The sequence below is a fragment of the Scomber scombrus genome, chromosome 13 (assembly GCF_963691925.1).
Source record: "Scomber scombrus chromosome 13, fScoSco1.1, whole genome shotgun sequence".
NCBI lineage: Eukaryota > Metazoa > Chordata > Actinopteri > Scombriformes > Scombridae > Scomber > Scomber scombrus.
The window spans coordinates 9749609-9767973 of NC_084982.1; the positions used below are offsets into that span (position 1 = coordinate 9749609).

Below are 18365 nucleotides of genomic sequence, written 5' to 3' on the forward strand. Positions count from 1 at the left end.
TGTAGCTCTGTTATTTACAAAAGCGTCTCCAGGAAAAAATGTGTGCCGACCGGTCTTTGGCGGTGCTGGTGGAAACAACCAGAGGAAAATAATTGCCTTTAATGTTCTTGTATGCTGTGTTTCTAGGGGAGCCCTGGCTTGAGGTAAGCTGTAGCCCTCCTCGTTTAACCACACCACTACAATAACGTGGCTAGCTCTGATAGCTAGCGCTAGCTCAGCAGCTTTCTTACTTTCTGTTCTCCTCGAGCAACTTACAGGAGGAAATCCACTTGTTCTCTTTTACTGCAACATAAACTTCAGGGTCAAAGCAAAAAGGAAGCATCCTGAGTCCTGCATGTTTACGTTATTGTGGGTGACTTTCGGTTTGTTGCAAGTCTTTCATTCAACGTGCAACAACGCCGTTTTGCTTTCGTCTTCTTTCAGACTGATCTGTGATAAAGTTAATATACGATTCATAACAAGGATCTGATGGTGCAAAAAACAGTGTGACTGATTAATGATATATTAAAAACTAGTAACCGTTGCAAATGTATTTGTCCTGATGATCACTGTTGTTAAATGTGCCTCATTGTGCACCTGCACGGTTTCGTGTTTGTGTGTGTTTGCTTCCTCAATCGTGGTCTGCCTTTAAGTGTCTCACCCAGTATTTCTTGTTTTAAGGAACAGCCTATCCATTTTGTTTGTCGTGACTGTTATTAACAACATTTTGTTGCATGTCTTCCTGGGGATACAATAGCCACAGTTTGAAATATCAATAATAAAAATATGAAATATATGAATTGATAATCCACCCACAAAGCCCATATCACTTATCAAAATGTTATTTACTAGTGATAGATTTATATTTTTGGTTTTATAGTCACTCTGGATGTCAAAGACCATCTTTTCATTCAGGGTTTGTCTATTTGGGACAGAGATAGATTCATCATGAATGTTTTATTTGTGTTTCTCCTAGTGTTCTTGCTGTGCCTTATCAAACTGTGGATCATGACGGAGCGACGGAGAGCCTTAACTCTTCCATTTAATGTTGACAAGGATAAGTTGGTATGTGTGACACGTGTTTTATATTCAAATTCATATGAGCAGCGTTACATGTTAACTTGTGAGCTTTCAGTATGCACCTGCCCTGATCCTAACTGTAGTGATCATTTCTGCGTGGCTGCTAATTGGGTGCTGACCACAAGCACACAGTGATCTTGGACTGTTTAATGGCTTCATGCTCTTACATGCAGGCTTTCTCTTTTGACCGCTGTTATGACTAGAGTCTGTTGATCAGTAAACACACTCTGACGTTGTTGAAGAGGTTGGGGCAGGTGGGCAGGACACAAAGCAGCTTAATCATGTGCAACTGCAATCAACATATTTATGCATATTGTGTTCAACGCTGCCTCCATTCTGCTACTATTCTGCAGTTGCTCCAATAAGCTGCTACCAGGGCTGCAATTAATAATTGTTTTCATTATGCTGATTGTTCTCTAGGTAATAGGTAACATTTGTTTGGTCCACAAAATGCTAAAAATAGAATATACTTCATTGAAGTCAAAGTTTATGTGAAGTTTATGAAACTGCAACTGGAGAGTGTTGCTTTTCCTGAAACTGAGCTCTAATGATTAATCAATCATTAAATCAGTTATCAAACTGATTATCAGTCAGTCGACTAATAGATTAATTGATTAAACATTTCAGCTGCAGCTGCTACAAATAAGCACATTTGAAATATTTGTAGTTGCTAACTTATGTTCGCTGATTTAATGCATAACATTTGATAAAACAGCTGAGACCTCATGCTTGCTACACATAACAAATAATTTTGACATAATGGATTACACGTCAAAGTTTCAAGCTTTGCACAAGCGCTTTCTCTAAATATGCATCTAGAAAGAAGCCTCTGGCCATTGCATGTGGTTTATTTTTTTTTACCAGCATGGTAACTAACCACCCTGTGAATTTTAGATGGAAAACCCTCTCAGAATCCCCATGACATGTCTTTCATCAGACTGTGGAAGGTTTGAAAGACAGGTACAGCAATATCTTTGCTCTCTGTCTGACTGTGTGAACAAACCTTATGAATGTAACATGGTTGCTCTTGATACTTGAGACTCATACTGTTTCCTTGACTTTAACAGGTTCCCTGGACTACAATTGCAGGTTGCAAACTCAGACACAGCTCACAACAAAAAAATGTGTCCATGCTGTTTGAGCACAACCACGCAGTCATGTATGGAATGGCCAAGTAAGCACACACAAAGACATACACATTTTTTAGGTTATCGACTGTCCATCAGTTAAAAGTGACATATGTTCTGTTTTCTATACTGATCTGGGGTGTGTTCAGTTATTTTATGTAATTCACTGCAGTTTCTTCAACTTTCACAAGATGGGGCACTTACCCTGAATATTAAGACTCAGCTGTGATCACAGTGGTCCTCTGACCGTGCAGAACTAAACATTTCTGAAACAGTTTCACATCTGAAGCAGTGCAATTTAATTCATTATCCTTTTATATAAAAATACAACATTTGTAAACATTATTTATTATTTAGCTCATGTGAATGTATCTATTTAATGTTTATTTTTATTCGGACAAATATATAGCATGAATTTATGCCACATACTAGAGCATTTATAGCCTCTGCTATTTTGCTATGCCTGTCCAAAGCCCAGATGGGCTTTTAAAATACATAAAACTCAACAGTAAAATACATATGAAACTGCACAAGACTCAATATTACATATACAAACATTTTGAACACAAAACTCAACAATACCTATGCAAACATTGCAACACAAACCTGGACAACTAAATACATACACAACAACACATAACACAAGCAACTCATAAGCCAACATATCATAAAAGTTTCATAAAACAATAAGCACCAGATCGCTCATGACTACATGACTGATCCCTCTTTAAACACAGATTCAGTTTGAGTTTAAAATGTTCCCGTTCACGGCCCATTTTCAGTTCTGTAGGTAAAGAGTTCCACATGTTGATTTCCCCAAACGGAAAAAGCTGCCAGTCCAAGTGAGGATTTACGAAAGGGCACCTTACAATTCCCAGGAGACACACCTTGTGTTAGTGAGCCAGAAACCCTGCAAGGTACCACCAGGTCCCTGAGCATCTGAGGAGCCTGCTTATTTACACATTTATAGCTTAGTTTAAGGTTATCACATTAATAAAAGTATCAAAAGTTAAGAACATGGCAGTGGAGTTACATTTTTAATTGCTTGATTATAAATCTTCCTAATAGGCTTTATTTTTTGTTAATGCTGCTTTTGACCAAGAAGTAACACGATAACTTACATTTGAAAATATTATTGAGTGCATAAAACTATTGGCAGCATGATATGTAATTACACAGCAGTTGTCCTTTTATAATGCTGAATGTGGGTTAACTGCTCCTGAACTTTTTACTGTTGGGCTTGTTGCTTTGTTTTAAAATCTTTAGTGTTATGAAATCAATGGTAAGTTTGTATAACAGCAATTATGCTTAATTATAGTTAAGTTAATCAATGTAACAAAAGTGGCAAATTCTCACTCCTCTAATTACCATTTACAAACCTGTTGGACCAATCAATTGCACTACACGTCATTCCTGATGACAGTTCAATTACTATAATACTAAAATTATTTAAGCTAATGAGTGGGCCAGTTTAATGTGTACTATATTTGTTTATGCCTCATAAAACTATCCGGAAGTTGTCCCTGGACTGTGTGGACAGCATCTGTTTTGCACAGTGCTCTGTGGCCAAGCTTATCATGGCTGCACACATTGCTTATCTACACCAGTAGACTTGCCAAACCCTCCCTGTCAGTCATCCAGCATATGAAAAGTCTGATCTGAAATGGTATATGAGCGATAAGTTAGAATACCTTGACGGGGAACGATGTTGCACAGAAGACGCAGCTCTAGTGCGATCGTGAATAATTCCTTATCTGTTCTGTCCTGTAGCAGGAAGCCCTGTTTGATCTTGACAGATGTCCTCAAGACAGAACCGGGGAAAGTGTACATGGAAAGGATAAAACGAAATCCCTCCTTGGGAAATGGAGAACAAGTGGCAAGTACGCGAAAGGACAGCGGCCGGTGCAGAGAGGAATCCCTGATCCGCAGAGAAACGAGGTCTGCTCAGAGAGAAACTAGGAATGATGAGAACAAGACCATGACACCAAAATGCAACCAGAAGACCCCCCCCTTATCTGCTAAAAGGTAGGAGGACACCTAAAGTTTGGCACTGTAGGAACTGTGCCTTTTCCTGTCTTGCTGAGAGTTAAATGAGAACATTGATACCACTCTTACATCTGTTCGGTAAATACATTGCAACAACCAGCGTCTGGTTAGCTTAGCTGAAGACTGAAATAGAGGGAAACGGCTATGCTGGCTCCGTCCAAGGGTAACAAAATTTGCGTACCAGCCCATATAAAGCTCACTACTTACCTCATTATAACTCATTAGTTTAATCCTTTACAAAAACTGACATGTAAAAATGTGAAGTTTCGGCTTTGCGGCTAGTTATGTGCCAGACTGTTTCTTGGCCCGGAGCAGTTGATTTCTGGAGTCTTGTCATCGCCGTGAGGTTGCCAGGCAACCAGCAGAGACTTTAAGAAGTAACTGTGCCAGGCCAAGAAATTGTTTGACTCTTAACCCTTCATCATTCTGTGTTTTTCAAACCCACAACACTCTCAACAATAGATGAAGAGTCCCAACATGGCAGCCTATTTACTTCAGTCAAAGCTGCTCACTCAGTGCAGATGCTGAAACAGTTTCTCCCTCTTCCTGCTTTGGTCACCATAAATCCTGCTCGTTAGTGTCTTTCTCTGGCTGAGCCTGATCGACTGCTCGCATACATAATAACATCTTGAGAATGGTACTGCTGTTTATTACTTAAAACTTGAAAGGTCATAGTCATAGTGCGGTGGTTTTTCACACAGACATTTGATGACAGTACAGGAGTCTGAAATGCAGGACCTCAAGACAAGGACAAAACCAAACAAAGTAATACACACTGAATAATTTGCACACGTTGTTTGTCATTTTGCGCATACTATATATTTTTTTATACCGTTCTTAGCTGTTATCACCTTGCCTACCTTGGTATGTTTATGTATATGTGAGTGGTGGGTGTGTATGTGTGTGTTGCTACAAATATATTTTGAAAACTTTATTAAACATTGTTATTATAATATATATTTAATACAGTAATTTGCGGCACCAGGTATAGACATAGGGAACCAAGAATTTCATTGCATTGATAACTTGTTTATTTCTGCATATGTTAATAAAGCCTTTTAATCCTTCAATGAATTATTAGACTAAACCAGTAGGGGGTATTTTTTATGGTGGTAATTTGTTCTATTTGTTTTCGATTAGTTTAAGGAGGAATTACCTTTTTAATAAAGTTTGGCTCAGCTGTTTACATCCTTGGCTCTACATTATTTTCCAGGCAGAAAACATGGAGATTTTATGTGGAGTATAATACCACACGGAGGAATTTTAAAACTTGAGATTCTGGTTCAAATAAGTGTTTCTGCATTTGTCTTTTATGTACACGGTTGTCTCGGATGTTTTCTGATTAAGGACAATTTTAATATATAAAAGTCCTGGGGCTAAACTTGTATACTATTGTGTGTGACTTGGCTTAAAACAAGAATAATGCGTACAAACTAATCCTAACCCATACGTTTTATTCATTTTTTATCTTCAGGTCAAGAATCAGGAGAAGGTTACAGACTGCTGACAACGACGAAGACACAGAAGAAAGTAAAGATATAGACGAGGTGATAATCGGCAAAGAAAACGGAGAAGACTATAAATTTGCTGAAGTTGTAGGTGGGTATACACAACATTAACACTGTATTTTACTGTTATTGATCTAATGTTGGTTTAAGTCTTGAATTCCCTGGAGGCTTTTTTTCAGATGTCCCTTTGATTTAAAGGGAATGTCCGCTGATTTAACACATTAAAGTGTCTCCAGAGGGGGCTGCACAAAGTCTGATAAATTATTTTTGTTTTCACAAGATCCAACCAGGTTTAGGGTTGAAGACTACAAGTAGTCCACTCCTCATCTTGGCTACATTGGCCGGTACTAGCGTCGTGTATCCGTACAGTTGAGTGAATCAAGTAGAATTGCGTTGTCGGTAATGTAGGCACCAAGTCTTGGCAATGATTGACATTGTGTGCATTTGTGTTTTCACTTTCTTCTCTTCTTTGTGGACAGGGAATGTCTTTTAGTGAAGTTGTCAGTTTTGTGTTTATTTCAGTGTAACGGGTTGATCAGTGTGTCTTTGTCTACAGACTGTGGGTTGTCAGTGAGCTGGGAGCCTGCCGAAGATAATGGAAGTTGTGATGAGTTTTCCCCAAATAGCATCAAGGACAGGTGGACTGATCCGGCAAATGAGGTCCAACAAAGCTTGGTGGGTACCGTACAGTGTCACAGGCGAGGTTGCAAAATTCAAAATGTCACCAAACCTACGAGTGTCAAATAAAATGCAAGCAATGTGACTCTTGATGGCTCTGTCATGTTTGAATAAATTAATCGCAGAACATTTATATGGCAGTGACCTACTGTATGTTTTAAAGCCCAAAAGCTTTAATTTTACTAATAATAGAAGCCAGAAATATAATGTGTTCTATACTGTCTCCACAGAAGAGGAAAATAAGGGATACAGGCTCTCAGTGTAACGGAACAGGTAGTCCCAAACGCCATCGTGAAAGCGTGCTTCGCCTCACTGGGGAAGACGGAAGAAAGGGAGGACCTGCCCAGGCACGTATTTGTTTTGAAGAAAGTGGAGAAGACTTGGACTTGGAAAGCCTGGACCGTAGCATTGTACAGTTCACAGTGGGAGCAGATGAGAGAACAGATGTTCTACTCCCAATCATTAATCCTAATTTGGAGGTCACGGACGTTATTGGAACCCCCAGACGCAGTCGATCGTCCAGCCAGGACGACACAACCAAGACCAGTCCCACTGAACCTAGTGAGTACATCGAGCCAGGATGAGTGATGCCAGATAATCTTCTAAACCTGATAGCTGTAGTCTGCAGCTGAATCATTTTTTGAATGTATCATCACGGAAACACTGGCTCAAACAGCCTAATACCGTTCTGCAAGTTGTGTGTTTGAGCATTAATCAGTACACAAACAGAACCACAGGAAGCATCTGATTTTAAAGCTAAGCACTCGGCTTCTGTCCACTGTTTCTGAAACCAGACAGTTTGGAAGATCAAGCATAATTATATATTCTATCATATTATTACATTTTCTTCCAGCTGATACATCAGGTCTCCCAATCACACTATTCAAATGCCCCAAAATACAAACTTTATGAGATAGAAAGCAGCTGTGTACTCCAGACTCGTTTCAGAGTAATACTGGATGTTTTAGGCTGATACGGAATTGATATTTGAGAGTACAATAATTGGACAATATATCCACAGATATATATATTTTTACACAAATGTTTAGCATACACTTTTTAAAGGACTGCTTAAATGTGGTTATTAAAGAATTGTGAGTGGGACATGTACTGAATGGGACACTTACAGTTTAAACATTTACTTTGAAATGCTCTCTGTTGATCAAAAACACATAATGTTATTGTTGTAAACTTTCTGTATGTGAGTTAGTGTTGTGGCATGCAGACACCACTCAGCCATACAGCCATGGAATAGTTACCACCTTAGCAAAGTTGATATACTGTTCTCTGTAAAAAACAACAACAGTCTGTGCAACTGAAAACTAAACATATATAACTCAAGGGGCACTCATTAGCTTTTCCCTGAGCTTTCAATCACATCTCATAGTCTTAAGGCCAATTCATGGCCTTTATATAATCAGGGCTATGCAAACACAGACACTTTCCATGTGTGGAAAGTGTCTGTGTATGTGTACACCAGGAATCAAGATGGCAACCTCATGAAAGCCAGAAGAAGAGCTCCCTTGCTTGTTGGATTTGGTATAGCAACAAGAAAATGTTAAAACAGGAAATGGTGCAACTGCTTAATGAGAATTGAGCCAAGAATGCGAGATACAACACATGCGCCACAGTACATGAAACAGTGATCATTTGGTTTTTCTAGCGCATGTGTAGTGGGTCCTTTATACTGTGTACAGCAACTTTAAGAATCTGCAACTGTTTGATGAGCTAACAAAGTAAACTAATTGATTTAGGTGTCCTAAATAAGTGTTTTTGTTTGACACTTTTATCTTTTCTCTGTCTTGAATATTTTCTTTTTGCTGTGTGTGTCTGCCCTGCATCTTAAAAGCTATTTCAAGGTGTCTTTTCTAGGATTACTACTGTCCCTGTTCTTCTTCAAAGCCCATTATGCTTCTTTCATGCAGTGTCAAATAAGGACATGCATGTGTGTAGTTGTGTGCTTGTCTTTGAGAGGAACACAGTAGCACAATAATCAAACAAAATCCATATGTGCGTAATGCTTTCTGTATGCTTGTATTTTAGTTGTGCTGTCCAGTGATGATGAGGAGAGTAGTGATGTTTCTCGACGCTGTAGGCCAGCGGTCCAAACACTGGTCAGTTTGGAAGGCACAGTTATACGAGGACAATCCTCACAGGAAGCTGTGGCCAAACAGCAAGAGGATTCTGACATGCAGGATATGCAGGTTGGTTGATTGTGTCCTTGTTTCATATTTCATCCATAACTCTAAAAATAATCTCAAGTCTATTTTAGAGCCTCACACATTTTTTTTTATGTTGCAGCCTAAAATAATAGTTTTCTCAATTTTACATGGATTCCGTTGCGCTGCATGTTGAACACAAAAAGCAACCTCACAGTTCCTAAATTGAGCTGAGTTAATGCCCAGATTACCATGACATCACAAAGAGTGTTTTAGAGACATCATGCAGAGTCGAAGGTTTTACTGAACTCCAGGGGGTCTTGATTACGACCTGCTAGTTAAATGGAACAAACAGGAATAATCACCTGTGTGATGACTTAGTCTAGTGTCTGGGACAGGGAGAGTCACGTAAGAGAAGAATTTTGGGATATAAAGGTTATTCTCAACCTATGTAGTATTTTTCTAGGCTTACTTTCATAATGATTGGTTGTATAATTTCGCATTGATGATGATGACCACAACTGCATACTTAATGTTACAATGAGTTCAGAAGACAGAATACAACAACTAATTTACAGAGAGTTTATTTTTGTCTTTCACATGAGTGAGAAATTGACTTCAGTGCCAGAGGAAGAAGATAATGATAATAGGTGACATAGGCAATGTTATTTGGTAAAACTGAAAAAGAGAAAAACAGAAAAGTCTGTCTTATTTGCAAAACCTGCAAAGGGCCACTGATATATTTTACTAATGTGAAAATAGTTATGATTTTTCTGAAACTCAACAGATCAAATCTGCATTATCCGAATCTGCAGTAGTTGTCAAAAGTCTTCTTGTCAAAAGTTGCTGCTGTAACAATTTTTTTCATCCTAACAAGATATTTATATGAGGGTTTGCTCAGTATTATAAAACATTTTAATACGATACTTTTCTTGTGATAAAAAAAAAAGGTAGCTCTGTGCACTGCTGTCAACCACAGTGCAGTTGTTGCAGTTACCACTAGATGGTACCAAAGAAAGCAGTGTTCAAATACTATACATAGCAGCTTTAAAATATTTAAATCAGAAAAATAACCTTAGCATGTTGTGATTCTGGTTTCAACCATATCACTTAAGGGTTAGGATTTACAGTTAAGTCTCATCGCACTGTGTTAGTTATTGAACAGTAATTACTGTTTTGTCTGTCTTGTCATACTGTCAAACCAGTCTCTTTGCACTGTTTTCTACAAAATATATGTTTGTGTGTTGCAGCTGCTGCGTGTTGTTTTAGAGGATGTTCCTGATTCTGTGCCTGTCTCTCACATCCCCACTGAAGACCACTCTATCATGAGTGTGGCCTTTTCCTCACTGCACTGTGGAGGTTACCGAGGGAAGGCGAATGGAGACATCATGGTAAGCTACATAAACTACAAACACGAACATTTCACATTCATTAATCATATCATTGCCTCTGGACATCAAGTGTAACAGATGTTTGCTCTCCCTTCACAGATCGCAGACCAAAAAATCATCATCCCATTAAAAGGTAATGTTGTGATAACAAGTACTGAGCCGTTTAAAATGCTCATACGACAGCACCAGAGTTTCTGGATTGGTTCCCAGTGGTTCCTGGTCTCCTCTAAAATTTTTCCTGTCTCTTAAACCGCAGAGAAAATATTTCTTGATCCGCTTGTCTGAACATACTGTTTGTAGACGGTTAAGACCACTGTAGCCCGCTCACGACCTTTGGTCTGGGTTGTATAAACTCAGACCCAAGAGTAACCCATATCATCTTGTTTTGGTCATGCTGTCTGCACACCATCCTCCACCAGCTTAGCGGTCTATTTCTGCCAGTAAAAAGTGTCTTTGTGCATTGCTGGATTAGACCCCTTTAGGCCCTAATGCACTTTCACCTCTGAGCCTCTGAAATCGGCCCTTCATGGAGTTAAGGTGGTTATTCCATGAGATTGTGTGAGTAGGAAATCTGTCTGTTAAGAAAAATGCGTTGCATATTAGTTGTGTAAACATTTTGGACAAACTGGGTACCGTTCTTGTGTAGACATATTTTCTAAAACAGAAAGCACATGTTTGTTTCCGAAAAACAAATCATGCCTAGTAAAACACTAAATAACCGCAGAATAGAAGAATTTCAGGACAATTTCAACAGTCAAGCTCTGCAACACAACTGTTTTTTTTCACAGCATAATAATAATATTATATTGCAGAAACTATAATAATGCATGTCTGTCTGTTGGTCTGCCAGTTCACTGCATTTGGTCCAGACTGAAATATCTTTGTATGGATTATCACGATCACCAGTAGTTGAAGCCTGTTGCCTTTAGTGACCCCCTGACCTTTCCTGTAGTGCCACCATCAGACTGACATTCAAACATCTCAATAACTATTGGATGCCTTGCCATGAAACTTGGCACAGGTCCATGGTGGGCAGAGGATGAGTTCTAACAACATTGGTCACTCCCTGACTTTTCCATCAGGTCAAAGTTTCCCTTTGACCACATATTAGGAAAACTTAAATTCCCATCAAGCTCTACATTGTGTTTTGGGCTCATAAGCAAATTAAGATGGTGAACACAGTAAACATTATACCTGCTAAACTGCATGTTAACTTTGTCACTGTGAGCATGTTAACATGTTAACATTTATTTCAAAGCACTTCTATGCCTAAGTACAGCAAGTATTGTTAAGTCTTAGTCTGAACTGACCTCTGTCACACTAAAAGAAGAAGAGAATGTTTGTGGGATGTTTGTCAGAGAAGCTCTAAAACCGATGTAGACATCTGCAGTGGGACCACTGGAACACAGACAGAGAGAAACATAAATCTCAAATCATACAGCAGATGGGCACGCTACGTGTAGCTCTGTCAAGAAATTATAGCTCAAACAATTTTATTCCAACTCCGTGAGATGCTGAGTTAGCCTGTTTTCTTGTCCTCAGACACTAGTGAACAGGTGGAAGTGATGTTAGCCTTGGAGCGTGAAGAGCTGAGGAGGTACAGTGTTTGGGAGCAGGAGGAACTGGAGGACCGGGGGCTTCACTGTGAGGGCGAGGAGCTGCCTCCTGCTGTTCTTTTGTTTTGTGTGTCAGAAACTGCTGCAGCTGCTATACAGTGGGACCTCCGTAAGCTGTGTGTCCAACAGGATGGAACCACAGACACCGGTGAGACTGCTGAAAGTTCACAATACACATATGGAGTCAGTACCTCAAACTCATATTGCGAAATGTTTTTGGAACTGTGGCCTTTAGGGATCTCTTTACTGCAAATCTCATTGCCTGTATTTTTGTGAGAAGCAGTATGTTTATGTAGGACAATATCATGGCTTATATTCAGGGAAGTGTCAGTCATCAAGAGATTGCCAGCTTTACCAGATGTTTCCATTTTTGTGGTTTTACAGTTCACAAATAAAAATAAAGTTGAGAAAGTTTTTGTTAATCATTTCAGATATCATTTTCAGTATTTTTTTGATGTGTCACTTTATCGTCAACACAAATCTGTGTGGTACATGATTTTGTTATGTCTTTTATTTTAATAGGCAAATCCAGCCCCTTCATCCTGCTGACTCTGAGAGATCCTCTGAAGGGAATGGAGGGAGCTCTATTTCGCTCCCTCTTGGACATCGATTGTCTCAAAAATCTGGGACATGAAACATTTTATTCATTTGTAATACACAATATAGATGGAGCCAGTGATTTGGAGGACATCCATTCTCCTACTCTCTCTCTGGATGATAGCTTGGAGCTTATTAGAAGAACTGGATTAGACCCCCACTTGTTGTCCCTGTTTGGTCTGGAGAACACTGACCCTGGAACTAACACAGACCAGGACAGTGCATATTCTGACAGAGACAGCACTGCGTCACCACACATTGAACTGGAGGTTGAGTCACAGAAAGAGACAGAACTAGAGCTGGAGACAGCACCAGAGGAGGACACAGGGATGCAACCGAAACCAGATGAGGATCAGAAAGAACAAGAACTCGAACATCCCCCTGAGGTAAATTGTCTGTCTTTGGAACTATGGAACTGGTTTCTTGGCTTGTAACCCTGTAAAAGGAAACAGTGTATATTTGTGGTCATTGTGATCTACCAGTGGTGAATGACTACAGTGTAAACTTTGAATGACATGCTCCAATTATATAAATTTCCTCCCACAGAAGAGCAGAAAAGAACCCACTCCTGACTACACACTGTGCCATCGTAGAACCAAAGGATCATACTCTGTGTCCCTGTGCAAAGCAGACTCCAGCTGGACTAAATATAAACATCAGGGGCTGGCCCGCAGGCAAGTAACCTGGATGTGTCCAGCTACTCATGCAGCAGGGGTAGATGTAGAACTGCAGAGTCCTCGTAGGAATATAAAAATAATAAACCATATTAAGGCTGTTACAGGCTACCGACCACTGCATGATCATATGTAAATCGGTGGTTGCTCCTTGAATGGACAGCTATCATTACATCTTTGACGTCACTAATGGATGAACTGTTATCTGCTGTATGTTGACTCATTCTTCTTTCTTTCACCTCTGTTCAGGTTGATCCAGTTTCCTCCTCCACCACTAAAAGGAGGAATCACTGTTACAATGGAGGACCTGCAGTGCCTTGACAATGGACAGTTCCTCAATGATGTTATCATAGATTTTTACCTCAAGTAAGTGACACAGTGTGAAACAAAAGGCCTCAGGTGTATTCGGGTTTCTTGTGTGTTTGTGGAGGAGAGCCACGCTTGAATAGATTGTGTTGATGCGTCTCTTAAACAGATACCTCCTCCAGAATGCCTCTGATGCTGTGGTCGAGCGCTCTCACATCTTCAGCAGCTTCTTCTATAAGCAGCTGACACGAAGGGACAATGCCAGTGAAGGTGGCACCAGTGACTCGTAAGTGACTAGAGACATTTTGTATATTTGACGATGTTTGAAACTCTGTAAAAACTTGTATCCATGTTTGTTTGTTTTTTAAATTTTTGGTGTGCAACCAGCTGTCAGAGGCAGAGGCGGCATCAACGGGTGAAGACGTGGACGCGTCACGTGGACATCTTCAAAAAGGACTTCCTATTTGTGCCTGTCAATCAGGAGTAAGTTACACATACATGAACATGAATATGGTTCATACATGTTTTTGGTATGCTGTTGAACATATTGCATTACTCTGTTGTCTGTTTAGGGCTCATTGGTATTTAGTTGTCATTTGCTTTCCTGGACTGGAAGAACCAACATTTGAAGCCTGGACTGGCCCAGACTCGACAGGAAACAGTCACAGCGGGACAAGCAAGTTACAGGATCAAGAGGAGGCTCAAGGATCAAAATGCTCAAATGATAAAACGGAGACTACATCAAACCGTAATGACAACCTGGACACAGGGACAGGTACAACGAATGGTGTGTGGTGACTTTTTTTTTAAGACTTTGATTTATGTTTTTACCGTAGAAATGATGGCAAAGCTCAAAGTTGTGGATGTTTTCATGTTTTAGAAAATACTCAAGATTCCACCAAAGAAACTCTGCCTGGTCCAGTGGTAAGAAAAAATTCAGTTTTGTGTTCAGACATTTTGTAAACCAATTTTAATTCTTTTTGTTCTTCTAAATCTGCTCTGGCTGATCTTTTTTTGTTTGTTTATAGAGCTGCACAGAGCGAACATACAAGAAGAACACTGTTTGCAAGAGGTGAGTGCTTGGGTACACTGAGTTATGCTACTCTGTGGCACAAGTGACTGTCTGATGTACAGTACCAGTCAAAAGTTTGGACACACTTTCTCATTGATGTGAAAGGGAAAGTGTGTCCAAACTTTTGACTGATACTGTATGAGAAGGAGAATTGGTACAGTTTTTCAAATGAGGTCCCTCAGATGTGTTCAGAGTTAGTTTTTGCATGATTCAAAAGTGCTTCCACACAAACACAGTCAACCTGATCCTCAGTGATAAAGTAAAAAAAAAGTCCATATAAAAGTGGTAAACTATGCATTCACAGTGCAAGTACTATTTATGAGTAACTTGGTCCACTGCTTGCTTCAGTGTGTGTACAAAGTGCTTTATTTGGAATATTTATTATAATTTTCTTCAGTCCTCCATACACAATGTATTTAGTACAGGTACACATTTACATCACACAATCTGCAGCGACAATCAGAAATGATTAAATACTACTGCAATACTATGTTCACAGATACTACAAACATGGATACAGTACAGTCAGAAAGCACGTTTAGACCTGGATCTGGATACTGTATGTCCACATTATCTGCGTTCAACTGAGATGGATTGCAGTATATATCTGGTGTAATAGTCTTGAATGAACACTTCACATCGTTTTTTAAAATTTTTTTGTTCATTGATTTTATCTGTGAGAAACTGCAAGTGCTGTTAAACAGATGAGCTGTTTAAGTTTGGCTGTACGGCTAAATAAGAGGAACTTGAGGGTTATTTGCAGACTGAATACAGGTACACAGAAAAATTCAGCTATGTTTAGAGACTGGCTGTGTTTTGGAGGTTTGTCTTTGTGTATGCAAAATATGAAACATATTACGGAGTGGTCTTTCAGTGTGGTTGGTTTGCTTTTGCATCACACTCCCCTGTAAATGAGGGAAAATACATGGCTGATGTGGATTTAAACACAAATGACAGATGTGCCTCTCCTCTCCGTAGGCCGTGTATTCTTATCATGGATTCCCTCAGACTTTCTTTTCATGAACGAGTCTTCAAACTCTTGCGCGAGTAAGTATGACACTTGAGACCATCTGTGAGTAGCTGTGTCTTTGTGTTGTACGAATGTACATACGACAGCATGTATTTGTCCCTCAGGTACTTGCAGTCAGAATGGGAGGCCCGTCGTGGATCATCAAGGGATTTTAGTCCTGATCAGATGAAAAGCTCATATTGCAAAGTTCCCCTTCAGGACAATAGCAGCGACTGTGGACTCTACCTGCTGCAATATGTTGAGAGTTTTTTGAAGGTAAACTACTTGTCAGCATTTTTTTTCTAGTGTTCATATAGTCTGACATGTTTTGCATGCACAGAGTAATGAGGAATTGTTTTTGCACCTCCTTCTGCTTTCAGGACCCTGTGGTGCACTTTGACCTCCCTTTACACCTAGAGCATTGGTTTCCACGGCAGCAGGTGCGGAGAAAACGAGACCAAATCAGAGATCTGGTACTTAACCTTTATCGACATCAGAATCTGGACAATAACAGATAGACACACCTCTGCTGTTCAGTGCATCACATTCCTGTACCCATTATAAATCACTGCTCATACTGAGCGATGGACATTTCAACATGAACTGAAAGTATTTCAGTGGAATTATATTATTATGTTATTGTTTAATGCATTGAACAAAACATGTAAACCTTTGACTATTTGTGGGTCTTGTGAGTGAATATGGAGGCATCAGTTAATTCAAAGTCAACAACTGTCCATCACACCAGAAAGAGTTTGAAAGTAGATTATATGTAAACATGCAAATGTTTGTACACCCCTTGACTTTTTACTGATTGTTTTTAATGCCGCAAGTTATTTTATAAAAGGAAGTATTTGTATTTAGTTTTTTACGTAGAATCATGAGAAATTGTGAGTCTAACAATTGTAAAACATAGTTTGTACAGTGAAACTGTAAACACATGCATTGTTTCAGTTGGGTTTATTTGCTTTGCTGCCAGTTGGTTTTAAATCAACATAGTTTTGATTCTGAATTCTTTACTGGCTGAGATTTATGTGAGACGTTAATTCCTAGACTTAGTGTGAAATGTGTGGGAGTTTCCTTGCTAAATTTCCTTCATTTAATTAAAAATGTTATGCCATTGAAGCCTCAGGAACTGGGATTTGTCCAGTATTAAAGAGCCACCCCATCATGTGGTCCCTTGCTGGATGCATGGAACAAGAAAAAGAGTTTTTTAGTCACTCAGTTATCCTGTTAGCCTCTCATTGCCAGATAGGAGACATGGCAGTGTCTACAGATAACGATTAACTACGGTCATTCACTCACCTCCTCTTGAACTGAACTGTTGAACCTACATGTGTCTGTGACACTGTGTGTCTCTCTTTGTATCAATCTAAACTAGACCCTTAAATCATATCGGAATACAGAGATGGTACCAGCTACCAGCTTTACTTACACAAATGAACAAAAATAGAGCAAATCTAAATGTTAATTAATCAATGCATCCAACTTCATATTGTTAATTTGTATACATATATTTCTAATGAATGTTTAGGATACTGTTACTGAGTGTTTGTTGATACTGTTCAAGCACTGAAGCTCGTTATTTGACCAAATTTGGCGTTGCTGAGCTGTGTAAGTTGATAGGAAAAATCTTCATGCAGTTCAGTTGCTGTGTTTTGTGTTTTACGTGAAGCACTTTCTTTTTCCACCAACAATTTAGATTACTTATGTTCATCCTGTAAGAAGTCTGACTCATTAATTAAATCTTTTAATGAGAATACAACTTGCAGAAGGTTCAGGGGTGCACATTCATTGGCGTGTGTAACAGTATAATCTCAAAGGTAAAACCTACTAGACCCATAAAGGACATTGCAGTGCATCACTACTGTTGCCTAAATTATTCTTGGCAGAGATCAGTCTTGATAGTCTTCTAGTTTTCTCCCTTTTTGTTCAGATATTTCTTTTAACACTTCATGACGTCCTTGAAGCCATGTCTTTTTAGATATTGTTTTGGATGAATGTACAGGAGCTGATTCCAAAATATCTTTTGTTTTGATAGCTTATTAAAACTTATAGACCAAATGAATCTTGTTATTCTGTTGTTTTTCCATCTGGAACCATAAACCTAGATATAGTTGTACCGAACATGCCTAGCGTGTCCTTGATGACGTACTACATGACTTCTGACCTCTTGTCCTACTTTGCCCTTATTTTTCATAACAAGACGAGGATTATAGGTTAGTAACTAAAACAAAGACTAAGTGCCAGTGTTATGTAAGAATTGACTAATTTCTGTTTACGTATCACAAGTTTTCCTTGACTTTGCACACACATATGTCAATAACCTTTTTATAATTCTTTTCTCATGACCAAAGTAGCCAACTTTCTTGCTCATGTCCAAAAGTCTTCATTTGAAAATGTTTGTACTGTAAAATGCTTGCCGATATTATCTGTTCAGAGGGTTACATGGTCGGCTTAGGTGTTTTAATTGTATCAGTCTGTCAGATCCCCTCGCTGTGTGACTCTTGAGTAACACTGGTGTACAGTGTGCTGCAGCCACTTGCCTTACACAGCCTCAGTTACCAAAAGTTCATGGATGTCCTGTCGATTGTCTGCACACATAACTGCCTTTATGCAGTGTTTGAAATTATGACATTAGGCACAAATGATTGCTTGACATAACACTATTGACACCTTTCATCCAGGAATGTACAGATGCAGCACAGTAAGTGAACTGGCAGAAGGGAGTCACTGCTGTTTAGGCCTACTTGGGCCCCTTGTCCAGGAACTCAGGTTACAGGATCAGGCACTTGTTAGACCTTACATAGTCAAACAATGTTCAGCCATCTGCTGCAAAATAGACATGACTGTCTTAAGTTTTTTGCCAGATGTCTGCACCATGAAGAAGGCCATTAGGCCAATTAAATTTACTGAAGCACCTCTGCCTGAGCATATAAGAGGAGATGCATTTTAAAACTAGCATTTTACTTGCATATCGTTATCTGTGTGCACTTGGGCTGTACCTTAAAATGCTGATGAAATGTTTTATCTAATGTATCTAATGTCTGCTGTGTGAGCGCTGGTTACTGTTTTAATGTATATACAGTGTTGTGGCAGTGTTAACCTGTTTCATTTTCACAT

The 18365-nt window shown here is 39.2% G+C and overlaps 1 protein-coding gene across 2 annotated transcripts; it reads left to right on the top strand.

Annotated features, from left to right (window-relative positions):
• Positions 1-18108, top strand: senp7 (SUMO specific peptidase 7). Of its 2 annotated transcripts, XM_062431995.1 has the most exons (23): positions 1-143; positions 956-1044; positions 1954-2019; positions 2127-2233; positions 3957-4211; positions 5707-5831; positions 6297-6415; positions 6649-6979; positions 8462-8622; positions 9828-9968; positions 10068-10101; positions 11511-11732; positions 12107-12567; positions 12728-12855; positions 13105-13221; positions 13331-13447; positions 13549-13644; positions 13734-13948; positions 14042-14085; positions 14190-14233; positions 15212-15280; positions 15368-15518; positions 15623-18108. In XM_062431995.1, the coding sequence occupies exons 2-23, from the start codon at positions 988-990 to the stop codon at positions 15758-15760; spliced, it is 3198 nt and encodes a 1065-aa protein (XP_062287979.1). In that variant the 5' UTR covers positions 1-143; positions 956-987; the 3' UTR covers positions 15761-18108. The 2 variants fall into 2 exon arrangements, with proteins under 2 accessions (XP_062287979.1, XP_062287980.1); XM_062431996.1 differs by lacking the exon at positions 1954-2019.
• Positions 18109-18365: the final 257 nt, after the last annotated feature.